Source organism: Arvicanthis niloticus, chromosome 23 (assembly GCF_011762505.2).
Source record: "Arvicanthis niloticus isolate mArvNil1 chromosome 23, mArvNil1.pat.X, whole genome shotgun sequence".
Lineage (NCBI taxonomy): Eukaryota > Metazoa > Chordata > Mammalia > Rodentia > Muridae > Arvicanthis > Arvicanthis niloticus.
This window is the reverse complement of record NC_133430.1, coordinates 1,763,338-1,779,207: the sequence shown is the minus strand read 5'-3', so window position 1 is coordinate 1,779,207 and position 15,870 is coordinate 1,763,338. Positions and strand designations below refer to the sequence as shown.

The following is a 15,870-nucleotide window of genomic DNA, read 5'->3' as shown; positions in this document are numbered from 1 at the left end:
ACTTAACTCTGCATTGGTTTTCCAGCTTTAAATGGAGATGATTGCTTCCTGGCCTTTGGCTAACACCACGAGTAGTATAAATGGAAATGCTGCCATTATGGAGTTCCTTTGGTTGTGGCAGTAAACAAATGTATGTGCATGAAGAACTGATGTCAGCATTTAATAACTTACTACCCATCACAGAGTTGGTGGCACTGGAATCCTGGGCTCAGATCCTGCCTCTGTCTCTCAGTGCATCTCCTCAATTTCTTCAATTGAGTATAAGAATTGCCACACAGAGATATACTCAGCAGCCCACACTGTTCACAGTGTTTTTTACATGACTTGGGAAACAGGAGGCCCCTGCAAAGATCACTAGAGACAGCAGGTACTGAAAGAGCCCCAGAGTGGGTTTTCCATTTAGGGGACAGGTGAAAGCTGTTTGTTGAGTTGCACTACTAGTGGCTAGAACTTCCTTTGGAAACATACAAGGCCCACTGGCAAGTGAGACTGAGGCCCCATTGTCTCCATGACCAGCAGCTACTCCAGAGAGAAGCAAGCTTGACCAAAACAGGCCAAGTGGTCAGTGGGGAATCTGCCAGAAAGATAGCCAATATTGACATCTCTTATAGCTCAGTGTCATCACACAGCAAAGAGACTAAAAGTTTCTATCAACAACTATGGACAGTTGAAATTTTTATGTAGAAATTATTGCTGAGTATTTATAGTTTGGAATAAAAAAACTGACATTAACAGAGAAAATTTAGAGCTCTGGACCATTATATGAAGATGTGGAAAAACCTAAGGAACAGATGTGTATCTGTTTGCAATTCTTCCAGTGTCACAAAAGATGCTACAGACTTTAAGATGGGCAGCAGGAAAGGACCATTACCACAGGGTAATGTCTTTCAGAAGCAACAAAGACAGGGAACCAAGTCTGGATTCTAAACACAGCTGCTTATACTAAAAACACTCCTCTGGCTGATTGGATAAATGGCTGATTTATATTTCCAATAAAGAAACACCAAAACAAACTAGATATCCAAGTGCCCCAATACTCAGAAAGATAAGTAAAGAATACAGAAGAGATGAACTTAAGAGAGGGGTTCCTCCTAGCAACATCCATGACAATCTGAGAAAAATAAATAAATACATCTTGATAAGTGGTTATATATAACCCAATGAACTATGAGAAGCCATGACTAGAAGAATAGACAATGACAGCAAACATAAGGAAAAATAAGAGAAGAGAGGTAGGAAGGAAAGAAGATGTAAGAAAAAGATTCTCAACAGAAAACTATGTAGAAAGAACAACCGGATGAGGAAATCACCACTCACAAACCACTAATGGGGTATCCTCTGAGGAGCTTGAGATTTTTTCTCTCCAAAATTATAGATGTCATGAATGAACAAGTTGGCTGAATGTTTAGACAGATGGGGACCACGGAGCTAAATAAATACAATCTTGTTCTGATTGTGAATTTTTTAAAGGTACAAATGAAATTTGTAACTGGCAAGATTTAAAACACACACTTGCAATATCCAAGACAGATTTTGTAGATATGTGAATTATATAAAAGAGAGGCCTCTATGTATGTGTGCATGTGTGTGCATGTCAGCTAGAGATGAAGGCGAGGTGGAAGTATGGTAGGCTAAGTCGTTAGGAACCGGTGGTCCTTGTATGCTCCCAATTCTGTAGTTTTGAACACTTGGAAACAAACAGCCGCAGAAAACTGATACTTGAATGAAATACTGTTTCAGAAAATGAGGTTTATAAACATATTGATCTCAAAATGTAAGTGAATATTGAATAATAATAATATATGTCATATTATAGTATTAAAATGGTAGTAAGCTATTTAACAATTACAGCGTGTAAGGAAATACCTGAATTCTGAGATAGCTAAAAGACTCTGGCAACAGCAAGCGAAAAATTAAAATCTCTGTGGAAGTTCCAGTCATTCTGGAAATGTCTCTGCTGGGGCCTTGATCATTCAGGTGAAAATTAAAACTGATACATTTATCTCTGATACAAACTTGCACTCACTGAAACTTAACTGGGAAGAGTATGCAGTGTAACAAAATGGATGGCTACTGAAGCTACCGGGGACTTTGAACAAAAGGCCTTCTTTAAGTAGACAATCATTCTGAGCTATCAGAAGCACTAATTGCCTTAGGATGTGACTGAGATTGAAGGACAGAGGTCTTGGGAGCCATCAGAACACTGTGGTACAGATGAGGGATCCCAAAAGGAAGGGAAGGTTATACAGTAAAGACTGTGTTTTGGGAGTGGGGGAGTTGATGGCCAGTCCTAACCAACAGAAATGCCCCAGAAACAGAATCCTATGTAGAGAAAGATGCTATCCCAAGAGCAGCTTTGCTCTGTAGAGGCTGAAAACTCTCCCCCCCAGACAGATGCCACGAAGCTTTATTAAAACACACAGACCTGGCCATGGTTCTCCCCTGTGAGCATCAGAAAGAGCAATGGGTGGCATCTGGGAGGGGACAGAGGTCATTCTCAAAGTATATTCAGGAGAGGATGATTGGAAGGACCACCCACAAAACTACAAGAGGGCAAAGAGAAAGCCAAGAGTGACAAAGCAGAGGTTTAAAGAAATCCCAGAGACTATTGTTAAAGATTTCATCCTTAACACTCAGTGCTAATTTCAGGTGGTGGAACCTGTCAAGTATGAGGTACAGAAGTGTGAGGTTACTGTGGGTTTGTCTTTTACAATGACTGTGGAGGCCTGTGTCTCTTCTGTTCTCTCTCTGATATCTGGGTCACAAGAGGAACAGCTCTGTTCTACCACAATGCATTGCTTCATCACAGGCCCCTAAAAAGGGGCCCAAATAACAAGAGACTCAATCTCTGCTGCTGGAGACCACATCAGCTCTCTCTCTCTTTATAAACACAGAAAGTCTCGGGGATCTGCTTCCTAGTACGGGGTAAAAGCGAGGAATGCTGGGAAATGAGAATGGATGACTAGAAGGACCTAGAGAAAGGCAGGTCCAGGAGACCCACAGCCATTCTGACATGACTATGTAGGGGAGGGATCAGAAAAAGAAGTAGCCTAAGCTTGCTCTCGTCTCTCCGTCTCACTTCCTGGCAATGTTCTCCACGAGCCAAAGGAAAGAGAAGCCAGAGGGCAGGGAGCCCGGCTATGTGGTCATATGGAACAGCGTCTGGGGCAAAGACGCCATGAGGAGGCTGGGTAGATGGGCTGATGGAGGGCCTCTGATGCAGGAGCAGGTTGTTACCTGCTCAGCTCAGAGGTCCCTACTATGCAGAGTGAGAACATTGTGAGAGACACATGATCACACAGCAATTGAGGTACAAAACCTTTTCTCTGAATGAAGCATTTTCATTGTCCAAATACACGTACATATTTCATACACAGACAGGTGCTCATGAAATGATTTGTCTAAGAGCTTCAAATGAGCTATTATTTGCACACTTATACTTACTGAGTGTCAATTATTTTCAAAGTATGTGATCAAGGAAATATGTAAGAAAAAAATGACTTAGACACCTGGGTGCTAATTTAGATAATTAAAAAGATATTATGTTAGTAATAAATTAAAATAAATAAAACTTAAAGTAAATTAATTAAAATTTATTTTAAATTAATTAAAATAAATAAAACGTAAGAACAGCTGATTAAGGAATGAACACAGGAGTTGTATAGACCTTTCCCTATAGGCATACAAACAGCACACACATGAAGACACGCCCTACAGAACAGCGACCAGAGAAACACAAATGCTGACTCAGAGAGATGCTGCCAGGTACCACTCGGTGAGGATCCTAGAGAAACAGGCAGTGAGGAAAACTAAAGTGGATAAGGAATGCCCTGTAGAGTCTGCAGCATCCTCTTGTGAGGTACCTGGAAGACGGTAACATGGTACAGCCACTCCAGTTAAGGCTGGTATCGAGTCCTTAAAAATCAAAAGCTGTATTAGCATCTGATCTGTCAATCCTGGGGTTATCACAAAGGGACTGAAGCTGGACCGGGAAGAGTAATTTGTGTCTGTATGTCTTATTCACAGCTTTGTTTCACAATAGCTGAAAGGTGGAGGCACATGTCCATCAAGAGACAAATGGATAACCACATGTAAACTGACCTTGAAGACACTGAGAGAATTGAGACAGTCAGGAAAAGTAAACACACCTTCTATTTCTATAGAAATAAGCTATAGAAAGCTACCTATAAGCTACCTCGAGTGTTCAAGCTCAGGAGCCATAATCAGGAAGAAGGCTGCCAGGAACTCAGGAGAGGGTTACTTCCAAGCCTGCACAGAGGTGCTGCAGGTGGATGGTGAGGGTGGAGCAACTGAGTCAACACACTCTCTGCCACCCAGCTTTGTCCTCACCGATGGGGATACAGCAACGTTGATGCCACACCCACCTTCATGACCAAAGCAAGTAGGAAAAGAAGGAATGCTCACGGATTCCATCCCAGGTCCTGCGGGTTCACATACAGAATGCCAGCTCTGGAAACCGTGGCTGGTGTGGCTGTCTGCAGGTGATGGGTCTCCAACAGAAGCCTCATGGAGGGTGTGAGGGCCACTCGTTCATTGCTGGAGAGGGTCAGCACCTATAATGAGCGGCACGTGGTGGTTACCAGAGGAGGGCTACCACCAGGAGTCAGAACAGCAGCCAACAGACCATCACAGCTAGTGATGCCCCTAGTATGACAGCCACAGGTAGACTCACCTGAATTCGCATCTGAGCCTACGTGGAGGCTCTCCGGCCGAATCCTTAAGGAATAAAATTGCCTTATAGACTTATGATGGCCAAGCCTCCAATAGGTGTAGGAGCTGTCACTAGTGCAAATGTAATTGGACTGACTTTCGTAAGACCTGAATGCCACAACTGAGAATGTGCAACACTGTGGTTACCAAGTGTCTTGTCCTCTCTCAAATAGGAACACAGGCTCCAACCTCTGTTTTTTTGGATAAACAATGTCTTCATTCAGAAAGCAGTGGCCACTGATGCTACCTGGGAGTAGTGTTGGCTCCCGATCTCTCACTCTTCCCCAACGTCAGGCCTCGCTCGGGTTGCCTTTTTGGTATTACACACGACCTCTTGTCTTTGCTGTTCCCAGGACAACCACACTGCATGCTTGGGAAAGCATTTAAACATAATCTGTAGCCATAGGAACAACTTAGTTTGCATTGCCAGGTTTCATCAGTGAGCATACGGCACAAACTCATTCTTTTGTTGTCTCAGTATCAATATTTAATCAGACCATGTAAGATGTAAGAATTTAATGCCTGCCTCTTAGAAAACAATAAGGCACATAAACTGAATTCTTATCTATGTTTCTAAATTTTTTGGTGATTTAATTCAGAGACAAGGGAAACATATTCCCCTCAATTTTTTAAAGGTTTATTTATTTTTATATTTTTATATGAGTACACCACAGCTGTCTTCAGACACACACTGAAAGAGTACATTGGATCTCATTACAGATGGTTGTGAGCCAAGGTGTGGTTTCTGGGAATTGAACTCAGGACCTTTAGAAGAGCAGTTAATGCTCTTAACTGCTGAGCTATGTCTCCAGTCTTCCTCCCAATTTTTTAACTATAAGGAAATATCAACCGTCAAAACAGTGACTACATAAAAAATGGTGCATTGAGAAGCACAGGAGATTACAGGCATCAGCAGGTGAATAGCCCCCAGATGCTGTGCCAAGGAGAGGCACTACATTGTCATTCACCTTGTTATCATCCATGACTGTGTTCAGGGACTCAATCCATAGGGGGTCAATATCTCCATCCAGGACTATCCAGGTTGGCCCGTCATGTGTGAGATTTGCCTGCTCTCTCAGAATGGACGAGAAGAGACCTGCAAAGTGGGAGCAGATGCTGCAAATGCAATCGAGGGCTGTTTGTCTCTAAAGCATGTTTCCCCTGGAAGCCCCTTTATTAGCTAAATAAAAGGAGGTTGCTACCTCTTTCTCACAAGTGGCATACAATGTACCCTGTCTGAGCTCTCGCAGGTAGGCTCCAGATCCAGTCAGTTCTATGACTTACTAACAGGCAAGCTCCACCTCCCAGGGGAGAGTCTTCACCTTTAGTAAGTGAGCTTTCCCACCTACCTGTCAAGAACAGGAAAACGCCCTCCTTGAAGACTCATTCTGAGATTTATAGATGGTAATAAACATAGATTGGAAACATATAGTACGACATTATCCTTTTCCACGTACATATGTTCAGAATCTATCTTAGACTACCTTCCATATTTCACCTTCTCCAATTTTTTCCTATTACATTATGCAAGGTTTAAATTTTGAAAGCCCATGCTCCAAAGTGCTGTCTATCTTCCTCACAGCCATGAGAGTGATGTCAGGCTGCCATGACATGAGGTGTGGAAAAGAGTCTCACTCTGCATTCTTGTTTGCAGTTATCCCATATCTGAGTGCTGTGTGCTCAGGGGACATTCCATAGGGGCTGGCTTTTCAAACTCCGGGAAATCACACTGAGCAAAACCTCCTTCAGTGGACACATGGAGAATTCCCCCATGAACTCACAGAGACCCAAGCCAGTCTTGGGAGACAGAGGTAGGTAGATCTCTGTGAGTTTGAGGCCAGCCTGGACTACAAAGTGAGTTCCAGGACAGCCAGGGCTGTTACACAGAGAAACTCTGTCTCAAAAAAAAAAATCATTTTCAAACAAACAGACAGACAATCAAACACCAAAACAAAAACACAAAAGCAGCAGGTGGTAAAATTGGTCCCCATGAAAGTCACCAGCTTTTCTAAGGGTTCTCAATTTAAGCAGCTTTCACATGTTTCCTGTATAATGCTGACGATTTGCCCCTGCCATGATCCTTCATGAAAACCAGACCCTCAGTGACAAAAAGGTGGCAAAACGTACCCTTCAGATCAGCAATGACCCAAAGGTAAGCAAGGGGATGATACCACGCACCGTACTTCAAAGCAAGTCACCTAAGTGGTACTTGACCAAGCATATTACCATTGTGAACAGAAGTGTGAATCCTAGGGAACTGGATGTTGGGAGCATCCTGTGCTGAGATTTGGGTGGGAAGAGGCTTGAACAGCAGAAACTGGGAAGAGAAAAGGCAGCCAGAAGGGCTGAGTGCAGGAAATGGGGCTAGAGATGTATGGAGACCCAATGGAGACCCAATCAGCAGTCCTGCAGGTCATAGAAGAGTTAACCCCTGGAGTAGCTAACAGACCCATCGCAATCTGAAATCAAGAAGTAGCATCCTGAAGCAGGCTCTGATTTCTACATGGAAAACAAGGGGCCAGGACACCAGGAAGATGGCAGCTTGGATTAATGTGGCATCTGTGGAGATACACTGACATTTAATAAATATATATATGCTTTCTTATTTTCCCCTCCTCCTCTCTTCCATGTTCTTATTTCTGCTTCCATGTCTTTCTTTTAATCACAGGGTCTCTCTCAATTTGTAGCCAAAGCTTGCCTAGAACTCATTTGTAGTACAGGCTGGCCTTAAAGTCACTGTAAGCAATAACCCTCGGAGTGTTGGGATTATAGGGACAAATCACTACATGCAACTTCAATATATTATTTTTAAAGATGGTGACAATATAGTATCTATTGTGAAGTCGACAGTAGGGAACACAGAGAGACATGGCACTGAGGATTATACTAAGATAGGTACACTGATTAGAATTAGGGAGTCATAAAGGGTTTTAAGGAAAGTATGTGTTCATCTCCAAATATAGGCTGAGTATCCTTTACCCCAAAACCTTGGGATTAGAACTGTTACTGATTTCAAACTCTTGGGAATTTCAGAATATTTGCATCGGATTCACTGGCTGTACATTTCTAACCCCCAAATCAAACATCTCAAATATTCCGAACCCCTAAACTTATGCCTAAAATGCTTTCAGTTCCAGAGTTTCCAGGCAGGAGACATGACCCTTCTGTGCCTGACAACTGTGATGTAGGCCTGGATGCAGTCAGCATCCCTCACACCTGTGATGCCCACTGAAATTCAGCCAGTGTCTCATTCCAGGAACTTTAGAAATGGGGCATTTGCATTGACTTCTCCCTGGTTTCCAAGGAGCCCTGCTGGCTGGGCAGTGGTGGCACACACCTTTAATCCCAGCACTTGGGAGGCAGAGGCAGGCAGATTTCTGAGTTCGAGGCCAGCCTGGACTACAGAGTGAGTTCCAGGACTGCCAGGACTATACAGAGAAACCCTGTCTCAAAAAAAAAAAAAAAAAAAAAAAAAAAAAAAAAAAAAAAAAAAAAAAAAAAGCCCTGCCATCACTGGTGTGGGTAAAACGCACCGCACCAAGCAAGAATCTGCCACATGCAATCACACACTTCTTGGATCTTGCCTTTAGTAGATCATTGTCATCAGTTAAGCTTTTGATCATGATAACATGCTGCCAATCTGTGACTTATACTGAAAGTACTGAAAGACAGAGAGGTGGGGAGGGAGGAACGAGAGAGAGGGAGAGAGAGAGGGAGAGAGACAGAGAGAGAGAGAGATTGGTTGTCAGCACTTCAAAAGAGAAAGAGCACTTACCATCTTTCCATTCTCTGGTAGCATGATGTATGAAACCAAAGAGTTCATCTGTTGTCACAGCCTTGGGGTTTAAGTCATTCCAAACAGGCTTCTGTTTCATGTTCACATATGTTCTGTTCAGTGTTCTCAAAATCTGAGAAAATCGAGCCAAGAAAACTATGTGAAGTTGGCCAAATGGAGAGTGGAAAACAAAGAATTCTCCTAACTCATCATGTGCTCCTGGATATCCTGCATCTAGAGTGAAGCAGAAAGCAGGAAAGTTTCCTCATCGTGTAAAACTCAAAGCTTGGATGCTTAGGATGACAGGATCAGCTTACCTGATTCCCAGAGGCATTCAGACCATTGAAAACTGCCTTGTCAGTCAAATCTTTAGCTATGTACACAAAGTGATTTTGAGATCTGCATGTACACAGTGTGAGTTTGAGATCTGTATATACAGAGTGAATTTGAGTTCTATATGTACAGAATGAGTTTAAGATCTTTAACTATGCATACAGTGTAAAGAATTCGTGTGTATGAGGTCACTCCGCTAGTATTTTTTTTTAACCTAATTCAGAATTGCCTGGAGGCTGTCACCATGATGGCTGAAGCCCTCCCAGAGCTTCTCACTTAGCAGGCAGAGGGAGGAACCATAGTATAGCATGCAGTTTTACAAAAGACTCCAGGATGACAATGTTGGCCTAGACAGTCTTCAAGACACAATATTGAATGAACCTTCACAAGATGTGGTCTGGAGTCGGGGAAACAAGAGCTCTGCTACTCGGCATCTAGTAGGCAGAGGCCAGGTGTAATGCTCAACATGTGTCAGTAGCCTGTGTGGTGTGCATCTAAGCAAATACTCAGTGTATAGTGTCACTGGTGCTTGGGAGTTAGCTTATCAACAGAAGAAGCTGGAGGAAGATGACCTTAGACTTGGGACTCACTAAGCATGTATCTATTTAATTGACCCAAATATCTTCCCTGGTTGTCCTTTACTGTCCCTTGAAAGCCAAGGTTGTTGGTTTCAATGTGTATCATCTTCATTGATTTTAGGAGTTGTGAAGGGCTGATTGAAAAACACCAACTACTTTAGGGTGGTGAGTGGGTAAATAACATGGTCCTGCTCACATCAGCCTAAGTGTGTGTTGACTAGGTGAAGAGTAAAGGAAGGAAATGAAATAGCTCAGGAATATGCAGCTTATATTTTTGGAAACCATTAATCTCCCAGAAATTTCAGAATTTAATTTTATCCTTCCATGAACCATGGCCTACATCTGAAAGTTATACTAACAAAGTAATTATAGGTCTATCAATAATCTAGTTTAATATCGCAGTGATTACATTTTTCATAAGAAAAAAAAGTATCCACACAGATCCTCTCTGGGCAATTGTTTCCCTTTGGGTTCAGCTCTGAGGACTGGCAAGTGCTGTGTGCAGCCATGCTCCAGAACTCATATGCCATTCCGATTATTTTTAGTTGTTGGCCACCAAATGTGTTTATACCCAAGCATCCTGAATGGGAAGGCACACAGCTCTGCAAATACCGTCTGCCAACCAAGAAAATAAGAGTGCTGCCAGGACAGTCAGGAAGGCCAAACAGAAGCAAGCAGTGAACTAAAAACGGGGCTTAATAATACTAGAGTGTCCCATCACAGCAGAGAAAACCATACAATGCACAGTCCAGCACACAATAGGGACCTCGGAAATGTGGGTGTTGCCATCTCTTTTCTTTTCAAGCTTTGTTTTGAGGCCAAGGAAGGCTCAATCTCTGAAGCAGTCATGAAGGGAAATATTTGCACTTGTTTTCTTAATGATAGGGGAAGGAGAATTTATGACGGCCCCAAAGAGGCAAGAAGGTGGTTTTGATGAAGGTGGGTAGTGCTCATCAAATACTGCGAGCCAGGTGGCTCGCTCACGCTGAACACTCTCACCCTTGGTGAAAGAGGCCAGGTGTGAGCATGCAGGTGCAAGCCCTGAATATGTTGGCAGAATTCTCCTTGTCTTGTGTGGAAAGCCTAGTCTTTGCATGAGCTTACTATTCCCGCCTCTGTCTGTCTCTCTGTCTGTTGCTGTCTCTTTGTCTCTCTGCATATTATATGGTGTTTGTGTATTTGTGGTGTGAGTGTGTGTATGTATGAGTGTGGTGTGTGGGGGACTGTGATACGATATGTGGTGTGTTGTGTGAGTGTATGTGTGTGAGGTATGGTATGTGATGTGGTGTGTGTGGTACGGGATGTCTGGTGTGGCGTATGTATGGTTTGTATGTAGTGTGTTTATGATGTGGCGTGTAAGGTGTGTGTGTGATATGATGTGTGGTGGGGTGTGGTCTGTATGGGTGTGTGTATGTGATATGTGTGGTGTTGTGTGTGTATATGTGGTGTGTGTGGTGTGATGTGTGTGTCTGTATGAAATGGAACATACAATGCTCTGTTTCACTTTCACTCTATATGAAAGGAACAGTGTCACATGATCAAATGGCAGCCGTAGATTTCAGACTCTAGCTTAACATTATTGCTGTTTCACCTCAGGGACTCCTAAGCAGCACTGAAAATGGTGCCCTCTAGAGAAGATTCCTCCAAGGTTAAAAGGTATAACATGAGTTCTCCTACCTTACTCTTTCCTGTGCCTGCATTTCCAACCACGAAGACAGAGTGTCGCACGGCCAGCAGCTCCTCAAGCTGGACAACCTGCACATAGACAGCTGTTACTTAGGCCCTTTCATGACTGAGTGACCAAAAGACAGCTCATTTATTTTAGCTCTCTCCTACGATGCTACTTAGGTCCCACTGACATATGGGCAAACAGACTAAGTTCACAGCACAGCTTCTTGGAGATTTCCACATAAAAAGCAGACATTTGAGTAATATGAAGTCATCATAGTCATCATCACCGTTGACATCTTCATCCTCATCGTCATTGTCATCATCTCTGTTGTCATTGTCATCATCTCTGTTATCATCACCGTCATTGTCATCACCATCATTGTCATCATCGTCACTGTCATTGTCACTGTCATCATTGTTGTTGTCGTCATCATCATCACTATCATCTTCCTCATTATTGTCATCATCATCAATGTCATCATCATCTTCACTGTTGTCATCATTGTTATCATCATCCTTATCATTATCGTCATCATCACTGTCAACAGTGTCATCATTATCTCCATTGTCATTTCATCATCACCACTGTCATTGTCATCACCAGTGTCATCATCATCTCTATTGTCACCATCATTGTCATCACCAGCATCATTGTCATTGTTACCATCATTGTCATCATCATTGTCATCACCAGCATCATTGTCATTGTCATCACCTCTACTATCATTGTCATCAACATCATCACCACTGTCATTGTCACCATCATCAACATCATTGTCACCGTCAGCATCAGCATCATCAACATCACTTGTGTGGCATGCCTGTGTATGTACATATGTGTCTCTCATTCTTTACCTGACTGTCTAGAGAACGATGAGGTGCCTCTGTCTCTACAGTGAGGTGAGAAGCACATCCAGCCGCACGTGGCTTCATATGGATCGGAGAGTTCAGATCCAAGTTCTGTTCTCATGCTTGTGCAGCAAGCCCTCTCACTCACCGAGCCATCTCCCCGGCCCCTATTTCATGACTTCATACAACCCTTAGTACATGGCAGGAGCAGTTACTTACAAAACCAATGACTCTTCACAGAGTTTTGAGCAGAAATGATGAATACTAATCATTGCCTATAAGGGAGTGATGGCTACATCCCATAAACTATCTGAAACACACATAACAACGCGTATTGTCGATCATGTATTTGCTGACTCCAATGCAGCCTTGCTTTGACACAAGCTTTGTATAAGTTAGATGGTGCCTTTCAGAGCCTACATGTCTCCCGCAACAAGAATAACTATTGATTTTACTTTCGTTATCCGTGGATTGGAGAAGAGAGAACATGATACAATTTTGGCACATGTGACCCAGGAGAGTTTTATAATTAGCTAAAAGCATGGTTACATTTAGAGCCACAACAGTCATTTCTGTGTTTTTAAGTCCTCAGTGATAGAGACTAGGTATCAAAGCGTTTAGTTATATGTTCCTTAGCTGACTATTCTATAAAATGCTTGAAGGTATTTAATAAGATCTTTTTAAAGCCATGTGATATAGTTAATGTTTTGGATAAATGACACTTAGGAAGTTACTTGAAGCACCAACCCCACCACCTGCCATCAACAGTAATATGTCTTTACCTTGAGGATGAAGCTCTCCTCAGGCTGCAGGCGGAGTTCCAGGGCAGACTGCTTGACCATCTGTTCAAAGTGTGGTTTCCTCTGTCGAGGTACATCCAGGGCCGGAAACAGGTCACTAACCAGGCCCAGGAACACTGGGACATCATCAGTTACAATTTTAGGCATATTGAAGTCCCTCAGTGCTCTCATGAGCACCTAGGAAAGCAGACAGAAGACACTGAATCAAAAGGCAACACAGTGCATTTCAAACACTGTAAGTAAGAATTTTTTAAAAGTTTTTAAAATCACAAATAAATGACTGATATTTGAAAGATAGGTGCTCAACCAGATTTAAACATTACGTGATAAATACTGTATTGAAACATCGTGTGATAATTTGATATGTATATGTATAATTTTTATGTTGTGTGACATTTAAAATTAAGTGTAACTTTTCAAAGTCTAATAAATATTTACCAAGCTAATACACAGTTTTAAAAGAATTTGTTTTTATTTAGTGTGTGTGTGTGCATGTGTGTATATGTGTGTGTGTGTGTGTGTGTGTGTGTGTATGTATGTGTGTATCCCCACAGAAGGCAGAAGACCCTGGAGCTGGAGTTACAGGCATACGTGATCTGCCCAACCTGGGTTATAGAAACCAAACTCAGTCCCTCTAGAAGAGCAGAACATTCTCTTAACTGCTGAGCCATCTCTTCAGGCCCACAATAACACATTCTCAACCTTCACATCTAAATCTATGAGAACTGTTCTCTGTCCACAGGGAGGCAAACACTTTCAGGTTGGTGGAACATGTAAGGCAACCACACATGGGCCTCAGAATAAGATGAGCTATGAGACCTGCTTCTTCCCTAGGAGGCTGTTCTGGTCTTCAGAACACCTCTGCACCCATCTCTTGCCTTCCCCAAACTCAGATTCTAGGCTGAACTGGCTAATGAGATCAGATTGCTTAAAGCTCTCTGCAATCGCAGGATCATAAATACAAATACTTTTAATGTGGGCTTTTATTTTACACTGGCTAGAAACTAAAGTGGGCGGCAGTAACTCAAACATTAAAGTAAGTTACATAGAGAGCTACATGTTCTGTCTTCACACACCACTGAGCAGAATAAAGGAGTGAAGAAAATTTTGGCTAACCATGAGCAGAGACCAAGAAGAGAAATATCAGCAAATTTAAGACAAATAATGTCCCTTACCATAAAAAGAACATTCTAGATAGATCTAGCTTTACCCTACATTTCAGGATACACTGCATGTATACTTGCAAACTTCTGCTACCCCTTTTCTTGTTTCTTCCTACGCAAAGAGAATGTCTGCTGTGCTGTCACCGTTGCAGTCTCGGGGGAGAGCAGAACCCTTCCTAGTGGCCTCACAACCACCATGGATCTCACAGAGTCAACTTTTCTTGAAGCCCACCCCAAGCAGTGAATGTTCAGTGCCCCACTGGGTTGACTTGAGCTCAGTGGCTTTCAGGATGAATATCCCAACTTTATTAATCGGGGTTTTTATACATCCCTCAAAGGAGATCAGTGATGACTAAAATACTATATTAGAGCTGTCAAAATACTTTTTGTGGTTAATATCTCAAAAGCGCCTATAAAATCACGTTTTCCTTTCCCAGACCCTCATCTCTGTAGTCGGGGTACATAGGACCACTTACAAGAAATGCCAGCCCTTAAAATATCCCGCATTAAGGACAGATGTTTTGATAGATGGGGTCATGTCCGCCTCCCCAGCCAGGTACATACTTCCGTCTGTCTGTCTGAGGACACTTAGCTACTCACTCTGCAACATCATTTAGCACTGCAGTACCTGTTCTTCGGGTCTATTTTTATCTCCTCGTTTCAGGGAGCCAGCTACAACCAAGACAGACTTAATAGCACGAAGTCCCCAGTCATAATGATCCTAAAAATTAAAGCACAGGCAGGCACATCTTTCTCAGACACTGAATGATATCTTCATTCCAGAGGTTAAGATCTAGAAACCAAAAGAGTTCAGATAGACACACACACACACACACACACACACACACACACACACAGATATATGTATATATACATACAGACCTGGACTGGTCCCAGGTTCCCTTCCTTTTATGCACCAACCTTTATGTATGTACCCCTTACTTTTGTTATCTACTCCCCAGCCTTTCATGTCTAGTCACCTATTCTTTTAGTTTACTTAGACAACTCTGCCCTAGTTCTGGCATTAAATACAATAAAAACTACAAAATTCTATTATGAGCTAGAATCTCTCTGAGACTTGCACATCATTCCCAATGAATCCCACTGGCTCTGCACTCCTGGAAGGTGGAGGAGGCACTTCCTGTCTATTTTAGTCTGCAGAGTTCCTGAGCCTGGCTTAGAGTAAGGTGCTCAGTGAAGGAGCTGAATTCAAAAGTGACTGACTATATCTGAAACAGGGTCTCACTATGTATCCCTGGCTATCCTGAAATTTGCTACAGAGACAAGGCTGGCCTTGAACTCACAGAGATAGTGCTTTTGCTGGGATTAAATGTGTGCACCACCAGTCTTGGCCCCAAAACAACTGATTTGGGGTGACTGACATTCTCTTCCTTGTCCTCCTATCCGTCATCCTCATGGTAACAATTCTCCCAAATGTTTCTCAGCTGTGCCTACAGGCAGGTCACCTCTCCTCCAAGCCTCAGCAGCTGTAGAGAGGCAGACAGAGGAGCCATCTACTTTACAGATGGATGCTGAGGTAAAGTTGTTCATGTGGGAACGAATGTGTTGTGAACACTGAAATGATAAATACATGAACACGCCATTTTCATCCATTTGTGGATAGTAAAATCAAATTAGGTGTTGGCTGTCATTTCTGTCGGTAATAAAAGCAGACAGGAATGAAAGTGAAAACACCCATGTGTCGTGCCGATAATAAAGGTAAGGGGTGCGTGGAGAACGTTTTTGTTCAGGTGTGTATCCGTGGGAGTTTGTTTGGGGGTACAAACACCCAGATGGGCTCATAAAGAGTCTCAGCAGGAAAATTATACTTTATTACCGGTCATGGCAGAGATCATCTGGAAGTCACAAGTACAAAAGCAGACCAGGGCTGAAGAAGGAAAATAAAAGCAAGAACTGACAGGTCTGCAGGGCACAGTGGCTGACTGGATCACGGACAAGGCCTTGCAGAA

At 42.7% G+C, this 15,870-nt stretch overlaps 1 protein-coding gene across 6 annotated transcripts in view; it reads right to left on the bottom strand.

Annotated features, from left to right (window-relative positions):
- The window catches only part of Dnah11 (dynein axonemal heavy chain 11), a 290,461-nt gene that overhangs the window by 142,858 nt on the left and 131,733 nt on the right, over positions 1–15,870 (bottom strand). For all 6 annotated transcript variants that reach the window (XM_076920922.1, XM_076920924.1, XM_076920923.1 and 3 more), the window contains 6 exons: positions 14,529–14,621; positions 12,720–12,914; positions 11,095–11,172; positions 8,507–8,639; positions 5,700–5,827; positions 4,426–4,574 (listed from right to left, as the gene is read on the bottom strand). In XM_076920922.1, the coding sequence (XP_076777037.1) occupies positions 4,426–4,574; positions 5,700–5,827; positions 8,507–8,639; positions 11,095–11,172; positions 12,720–12,914; positions 14,529–14,621 (776 nt within the window). The remainder of the gene's footprint in view (positions 1–4,425; positions 4,575–5,699; positions 5,828–8,506; positions 8,640–11,094; positions 11,173–12,719; positions 12,915–14,528; positions 14,622–15,870) is intronic.